The sequence below is a fragment of the Manis javanica genome, chromosome 5, assembly GCF_040802235.1.
Source record: "Manis javanica isolate MJ-LG chromosome 5, MJ_LKY, whole genome shotgun sequence".
In the NCBI taxonomy this organism is placed as follows: domain Eukaryota; kingdom Metazoa; phylum Chordata; class Mammalia; order Pholidota; family Manidae; genus Manis; species Manis javanica.
This window is the reverse complement of record NC_133160.1, coordinates 161,187,206-161,195,448: the sequence shown is the minus strand read 5'-3', so window position 1 is coordinate 161,195,448 and position 8,243 is coordinate 161,187,206. Positions and strand designations below refer to the sequence as shown.

The window sequence follows — 8,243 nt, the reverse complement described above, 5'->3', positions numbered from 1 at the left end:
AAAGCCTTCAGATTCCAAGGTGATACAGTAAATCTTGAGAAGTAACTCTGATAGTAATAGTGGAAATATACTGAATGCTTCTAGACCAGGTTCTGTGCCCATCCTCTGGATTAATTCCTCTAGTCACATCAGTCTGATGAGGTAGGTGCCTTATTCATTTTAGAGGTGAGGAAATGGAGACCCAGAGAGGTCATGTAACCTGTCAGAGCTACACAGCTAAGAAGGAGGACCAGAGTTTGAATCCAGGCTTCATGGCCAGGTGGTGAGAGTCCTGTATAACCCACACTGAAGTAGTTAGCTAAGTGGTTCAATGTCCCTTGTCTAACTGTCCATGAAAAAGAAAAGATCCTAGAATTTGATACCAGAGATATTTCCTCTCCTAAAGAATGACATTTATCCCTCTTACGTAATTTCCCTATTTGTCTGGATTGAAATTTGTCCAAGGCAGGGCTTGTTCTGCTAGTCTCTGTATTTGTCCAAATGCTGGGTGTTTAATAGGGACCAGAGAGGAATCTAATTTCCCTCTCTATGGGAAAAAGACCACAGCTTCTGCATCCTACCTTGTGGCGGTTTTCACATTCAGAGTCTGGGTGGGTTTGTAAGGCTGGCCACAGCTGGGGCTTGGGTCCAAGCTGGGTGACTTTGTAATGGGAGGGGCATTGATCCGGGAGCTCAGATCGCCACTCAGAAAGTTCTTTGCGTAAGAGGCGAGGTTTGGCACACTGACCACTCGGCTGGGCACTTCCTCCATCATCTTTTTCTGCTTGTAGTAAAGAAAAAGCCTGTTAGTACCACCAAAAAGAGGCATTATAAAAGTAAATAAGGCCTACCCAACCAAACAAGACAATTTTATTTATATACTTGTTTTTTTTTTTAAAGCATCTTTTCTTCTGAACTCTGTTTTAAAAAACACACAGGTTCATAATCTTGTATAAAACTTCCAGGGATAGATGTGTTTTGTAATTGAAAATCTTTTAAGATTTTAGAAGGCCATGTAACACCCCCAGAAGGGGCTGGACCCAACTTGTCCTCAAAAACATTCCTGCAGTGAAACATTTTATCACCCTCAGAAGGATATATGAAAATTATAAATGAGCTCACATCAGTTCACCTTAGGTTTATTGCTCTGTGAACTATAAAAAAAAATAGTAATTTTAGGATTTTGTGATCCCTGCTAAGAGATTTGGATGTCAATATTTTCATTGCAGAAAAATCCCAAAAATATGTAAGGAAAAAACAAAGTGGAAGATTCCTGCTCTTATCTCTCACCTTCCTATCACCAGGTATAGCCATTATTAATAGTGATATGTTTATTTTATAGGAAATTTGGAAATACAAAACTTATTTAATTAAAAATACACACAAATCTAGTTAGATATGCATATTGTTTGTTAGTAATTTGGGCTATTTTCTGTCAGTCTCATTTTCAATGAATATTCCTCTGGATGTATGCCAGCCCATATATAAATAAGCTACAGTTAACCTAGGAATAATGAAACCAGCAGAACTGTGTAATGTATTGAAACCAGTAGAACCAATTTACCTTCATGGAAGGGGTTAAATATCCCGGGTGAGGATTGAAGGAGAAGGACCTATTCCGATGGGACACTGCACTGGGGAACGCTGCATAGTGAAATCTTCTCTCCTCCTGAAAAAAGAAAAAAAACAAACCTGAGTCTAAATGAGTCTAACCACATAGCACTGGGTTTGACTTGAGGAAGATGGCTGTGTGAAGGTAAAATACAGAGAGAAGGCAGGTCCAGGAGAGGAGGAAAATCAAGCTGCCATCCACTGAAGCTTTAAGGAAGCGTCTTTACTCCTGTGGCCTTTGTGTCCCCAGCCCCTCTTGGAAAGGGCAAGTTTCTTTGGAATGTCTTAGGAAAGATACAGATACTCATTAAAACCACAATGAGGTATCACCTCACACCAGTAAGGATCACCATCATCCAAAAGACAACAACAAATGTTGGCGAGGTTGTGGAGCAAGGGGAACCCTCCTACACTGCTGGTGGGAATGTAAATCAGTTCAACTATTGTGGAAAGCAGTATAGAGGTTCCTCAAAATCTAAAAATAGAAATACCATTTGACACAGGAATTCCACTCCTAGGAATTTACCCTAAGAATGCAGCAGCCCAGTTTGAAAAAGACAGATGCACCCCTATGCTTTTGGCAGCACTATTTACAATAGCCAAGAAATGGAAGCAACCTAAGTGTCCATCAGTAGGTGAATGGATAAAGAAGATGTGGTACATATACACAATGGAATATTATTCAGCCATAAGAAAACAAATCCTAACATTTGCAACAACATGGATGGAGCTAGAGGGTATTATGCTCAGTGAAATAAGCCAGGCAGAGAAAGATATGTATCAAATGATTTCACTCATATGTGGAGCTTAAGAACAAAGAAAAAAACAGAAGGAACAAAACAGCAGCAGACTCACAAAACCCAAGAATGGACTGACAGTTTACCAAAGGGAAAGAGACTGGGGAGGATGGGTGGGAAGGGAGGCATAAGGGGAAAAAAGCGTGAGGGCATTATTAGCAAACCATGTATGGGAGGGCACAAGGAAGGCTGTACAACACAGAAGACAAGTAGTGATTTTATGGCATCTTGCTACCCTAATGGACAGTGACTGTAATGGAGTATGTGGGGGGGACTTGGTGATGGGGGGAGTCTAGTAAACAATGTTCCTCATGTAATTGTAGATTAATGATACCAAAAAAAAAAAAGATACAGATACTCTTGGAGAAGGGTCTACTGCAGAAAGCTGGAAAGGCAAAGAAAGAAACCCTCAAGTACGATCATTGTATGGCCAACTTTGTTTATCATCATCCACTTCTTTTCTTTCCTGCTGTATTATTTTTCAAGCAAATACCCGTCACTGAAAAACACTAATACATATCTCTAAGAGATAAGGACTTTTTCTTCAAAAAAAAGCCCACACTACCTTTGTTGCACTTAGCAAATGAGCAATTCCTCATTGGTATTTAATTGTCAGTAAGTGGTTAAATTTTCTGGATTGCCTCATTAATGTCCTGACACAAAATAGTGTAGTTGGGGTACGGGCGGGGATGGGAGTAAGAGACAGAGGTGTGTATTTGTGGGAGGATGTTAGGCTGTATAACCCACAGTAAGATCATGCATTTTACTCTGAGAAAGATGGGAAGCCACGGGAGGAGCTGGACAGGGCTGTGCTATGATTCGACTTACATTTTCATACCATCACTGGTTGATGTGAGGTCGGCATAGCAAGATGAAGCTCAAGTGAGTGGGGAAACCCATGGCTTCTCCACTGCACATGTGAGAGGAGATGGGGCTTGGACTAAAGTGGGTGAGGCAGAGGCAATGGGAGTGGCTAGTCTTCTGATGTGGCTGCCTAGTTCTCCCACCATGGGCCATGCCGACAGGAATGAATCTGTCACCCACTGTCCCCAGAACTGAATGTAAGCCACTGGGAGCTGCCCTAGCAGGTTCAGCTGGCGTGAAATATACCAAACCTTTCAACCAAACCATGGAGCATGTAGAGGCTGGGGCTAGAGCCTAAAGCAATGGTTCAAGTATTAGGAGATAGGAATGTGGGTGTGTGGGCTGCATGGATGGGCAGGAGCAGATGGAGGGAGAGGCATTTTAAAGAAATGGTCAGTAGGCCTTGATGGCTGTTGCATACAGAAGAAAGCTTTTTAAGAGGCCCAGGGGGTGTCTTTGTTAACTGGAAAACGTTGTCTTTTTCATAGAAGGAAAATCAATAAAGAGTGGGCTTGATAGATTCTACTAAAATTCAAACAGAAGGCAAGCCATTCTAGATTTTCCCGAATTCTAGAGGTTAAAAAACTAAACCAATATTAATACTGGCAGATAACCGTGGGACTTGAGGGACTTTCCTGCCTTCTATTTTCCTGTATTTATTTTTTAGTATGTACTTTTTTATATGATAGAAAAAACAGCCAAGGATCATTTATAAGGTGGTTTCATGGTTATCAGGATTAAAATTTTAAGTACCCAGAGAATGCCAGGAGGAAAGTGAATGCCGCAGGGGTGGGGTGGGGGAGTGTGGAGTGCCCATGCCGCCCGCCGATGGCCCTGACGACCTCACCGTGAGCTGCCTGATGATCTCCTCTCTCTCCTTCAAGCGGGTCTGCAGACGGCCGATGAGCTGAACGTCCTCCGGCTTGGATGCCCCCTTCCCTGGCTTCTCTCCAGAATCTTTCAGTCTGTTTTAAGCAGGCATGCAGTTAGCCCCGTACTTGCAGAAATTACTGCACTTACCCAACAACAAGCAGGAAGAAAGGGTGGCCAGGGTGGGGATGCTGCTCTGCGCTTAGCCTGGCCAACCACTGTGTGTTCACACACAAGGGGAAACCATGGCTTGCCCAGGGCTACCCAGTGAGTTGACTGCAAAGCTCATGGTGGAGCCCAGGACCCTAACGCCTAGTCTGACCTTTGTCAGTTCTCCTGAAGCTCTGGGGCCCAGGAACCAAAGGCCTGTGTGTGCACAGAGATGCTGTCCTTAGTGAGGCGTCAAGAGGCAGGGATGTCTCTGGACGAATCCCCCAGCAGAAAAATGCTCCCACTTCCGCCCACCAGCAGCAGGTGCAGCTCATGACAACGTGGCTCTGGCTCCATCTGCTGGTTCTCAGCAGAGCTGTGGGGCAGCTGGTACCCCTAGCGCTTTCAGCAGGAAGCTGGAGAGAAGACTCCAGAAGGTGCGGGGGTAGGGAGGGTTAGGGCTGCAGATGACCTGTTGACTGCAGTTGATAAGAGGCCAGGGCATTGGGTTGAGATGACCTGGGCACTGATCCCAGCTCTAGTATGTTCTAGCTATGTGACCGTGGGCATAGAGAGCACTTCACCTGTGACCCTCAGTTCCGTATTCCTTCAAGTGGACCTGACACTGGGTGGTTGTGAGGATTCAGTGAGATAACAGGCACCTGTCATGTGGTAACTTCCCATTAGATAGCAAAACTTTCCACTCTATTTTGGATGATTTATCTTATTTGGAGACAGTGGAGAACAGGTTTTAAGCATGCAGCTATGGGTCAGAGAGGTGATATTTAAATCCACTTGGTGCTGCTTGACTTTGTGCAAGTGGCTTCACCTGTTTGAACGTGGAATACTCTGATCACCTCCCAAATGGCCTCTCTGCTGCTAACCTCAACCCCCAGCTCTTCTCCCCTCAGCAGCCAGGAGTGACCCTGTTAAAACACAAATCAGACCATGACACTCCTGTTCACAGCCTTGTAATGGCTTCCCAGTGTACTCTGAACAATCCAAACTCCTTCCTGTTTAATGTAGGGCCTCCTTCACCCCTCTCAGCTATACCACAGCCTCAATCCTACTACTCACCGTCTCACTCATTCTGCTTAAGCTACACAAGCCTGGCTGTTCAGTCATGTGAAACAGACACCAGGGCCTTTGCACTTGCTGTTCTGTCTACTTAGAATGCTCTTCCTCCAAATACCTCTCATTTCTCACTTCCTTGTGCTTAAATGTCACTTCCCTAGAGAAGCCTTCCTTGTCCACCCTTGCCACTCTAAACACTTATCCCATTTTACTTCTAGCACATTCACTAATATGATTTGTCTGCTTTTTTCTTGTTGGACTCCCCACCTGGAATTTGTGAGCTCTGTGAGAGGGCAGTCTTTCTTTTGTTCCCTGCTATATAATTCCAGAGTTTAAAACAGTGAAGAGCATTCAGTAGACCCTTCATAATATCTGTTGAATGAGTAAACGAATACACGCATACGTGCATGCAAGACCCCAGGTTTCTTTATCTGTCCATGGGAGTAACAGTTTACACATAGAAGCACTGTTGTGAAGATTAGAGATGACACATGTTAAATAGGGCAAATACTCATTAAAAAGTAGCCCTGAGCCCTCTGATTTCTTCCTAGTGGGAGCCCACAAGGTGGTGCCCATTCCTCACAGATTCCCAGTGCCCTTCGCCAAAAGGGAATGCAGCCCTCATGAAATGATGGATGACCAGCCATCCCAACTTTCCTGGGACTGAGGTACTTCTTGGAACTCAAGACTTCTAGTTTTAAAACTGGAAAAGTTCTGGGGACCCTGGGATTAGTCAATCATTCTAATAAAATACAACATCTACTAGTCCCTCTCAACCTGGGGCCCAAAGCTTCACTTACTCAGTTTCCAAGGCAGTCAGCCGGGCCTGGAGCTGGGCTTGGGCACTGCTGAAATCCGCCACCATGGTCTGCATCTCCTTCCGGTGTTCCTGGCGTAGCGTCTCCACCTCCTGGGCCTGCTGGGCTTGCTGATCCGCCTCCAGCAGCCTGCAGGTGGATGGAAGCATAACTGGGCTTGCCCAGGCTCTAGGGATGGGACCTCTTGGGCACTGGGGTTTTCTCCATCCTCTGCTGGGTGGCTGGGTTTGGGAGAAGATGGGTGGGGCATGTCTGTGACTCTGAGGTCAGGACACCTTGTCAGGGAGACCTTAGGTCACTGATTGACGGGGTCCAGAATAAACCCGCTGTGGGACCTCTTCTCAGCACCTCCACCCCAGCATTACACAAAGGAACCTGAGCATGAAGGGCAGCCCTCTAGGGTAGGGGTGGGGACAGCTCTGGGAGGAGGCCCAGGAAACACTCTTTTCCCTTAGGGCAGTTGGGAGGCCTGGAGTTTGAGATTCTCTATCTAATTCCTGAATGTTGGGACTCTCAGACCTGGGAGATCACGAGTCTATGGTGGAAAGGCAGGGTGGGAAAGGGGTTAGGAGAGCATTACAGCCAGGTGGCCTGCACCCATCCCTGGCCTCCTCCATCACTTCCTGGCTATGTGATCTTGGGCTGCACCTTGCTCAGTTTCTTCACCTGTTAGGTGGAGGTGATAATAGTGGCTACCTTTTAGGGTTATTACAAGGATAAATCACATTAATACATGTCCAGAACAGTCCCTGGTACAAAGTGTATGTTCAACCACCAGCTATCATTTTCCTTAACCTAGAGGTAGGGTGCTAAGGGATCCACAGATGAGCCTCAGGGGTCTGTCACCCACAGAAAGTACGTGCATATTTTTGTGGGATTATATCCTTTCAGGAGAAAGATCATTGCTTTCCTCACCTGGAGAAGGCTGTAGCTTGAAATGGTTGGGAGTCTCTACTTTAACAGGCACTGGGACATTCCATCACTGAGAGGAAATGGACAAATCCCTTTCATCAAAGATACAAACTACCCACTCAACTCAAGAAGAGACAAGTAACCCAAAAAGTCATATAGCTATTAATGAAATTAAATTTGCACTTAGAAACTTGACAACAAATGTTAAAAAAAAAAACCCTGTGTATTCAGGACTGACAATGAGCTCTCCAGGCTGGACTGGGTCATAACAGTTACGGCCACAGTTAACCCGGTGCCTCCGGCCTGCCTGGGACGGCGCTAGGCTGGCGTACATCTCCGTGCATCCTCCAGCAGCACGCAGAGGCGGCGGTGGCGTCTCCGTGTCACAGATGGGGCCCCGTCTGGGAGAGGTTAGCCCACTCACCCAAACTCACACAGCTAGTTGAGGGCACACAGCACGGCCGGAGCTCTTGCACCGCACACCTCGCTGAGGCTGGTTTTAAGGATACTTCTGGTATGGTTAGGTCTGATTCCATAAATTCCCCGATTTGTAGGGCACAGGGGGTCCCTCCTGTTTCAGGAGATCCTCTGCAGGTTTGAAATCTAGAACGCCTAGGGCACTGGTAGTTTAAATGGGCCACGAATGTAACATCAGTGACGTGCTAGAGTATTAAGGAGTCTTTCTTTGGCAGTTTATGGACCCAGACCTAAATGTCGGGGCGGGGGACCCAGTTTTAGATCTCAGAGGTCACCGAGGGTTGGTGGAACGGGTGATGAGTGCAGCTCGGACGCGCGGACCGACCTGCGCTGGTCGCGGAGCTGCAGCGCCTCCTGCCGGTGCTGCTCCACCTCGGCCCGCAGCCGCCGCAGCGCGTCCTTGAGCTGAGCGTTCTCCTCCCAGAGGCCGCATCCCTCGCTGGGACCGTCAGCGCCGCCCTTCGGGGAGCCCGCCTGGCCCGGGCCGACCCCCTCCTGGGGAGAAAGTGCCCCGGAGGGAGGTTTCAGGAGGCGCAAAGGCTGTCAGGGCGCAGAGGGCCCTGCGCGCCGCGCTGGAGACTCAGGGACGAATCACCATCGCCCAAAGCAGGGCCCTGGTTCAGGAGCTCCCCACCAGTCTCTTCAAGGGTTTCCGCCTTGAGAGTTGGCCAGATCTGGCCCTTAGAAAGTT

The 8,243-nt window shown here is 47.1% G+C and overlaps 1 protein-coding gene across 5 annotated transcripts in view; it reads right to left on the bottom strand.

Annotated features, from left to right (window-relative positions):
* The window catches only part of FAM184B (family with sequence similarity 184 member B), a 141,732-nt gene that overhangs the window by 979 nt on the left and 132,510 nt on the right, over positions 1–8,243 (bottom strand). For 3 of the 5 annotated variants that reach the window (XM_073237797.1, XM_073237798.1, XM_073237795.1), the window contains exons 14-18: positions 7,878–8,047; positions 6,146–6,292; positions 4,099–4,216; positions 1,544–1,648; positions 561–763 (exon numbers count right to left, since the gene is read on the bottom strand). In XM_073237797.1, the coding sequence (XP_073093898.1) occupies positions 561–763; positions 1,544–1,648; positions 4,099–4,216; positions 6,146–6,292; positions 7,878–8,047 (743 nt within the window). The remainder of the gene's footprint in view (positions 1–560; positions 764–1,543; positions 1,649–4,098; positions 4,217–6,145; positions 6,293–7,877; positions 8,048–8,243) is intronic. The other 2 variants (XM_073237799.1, XM_073237796.1) reach the window with 1 other exon arrangement.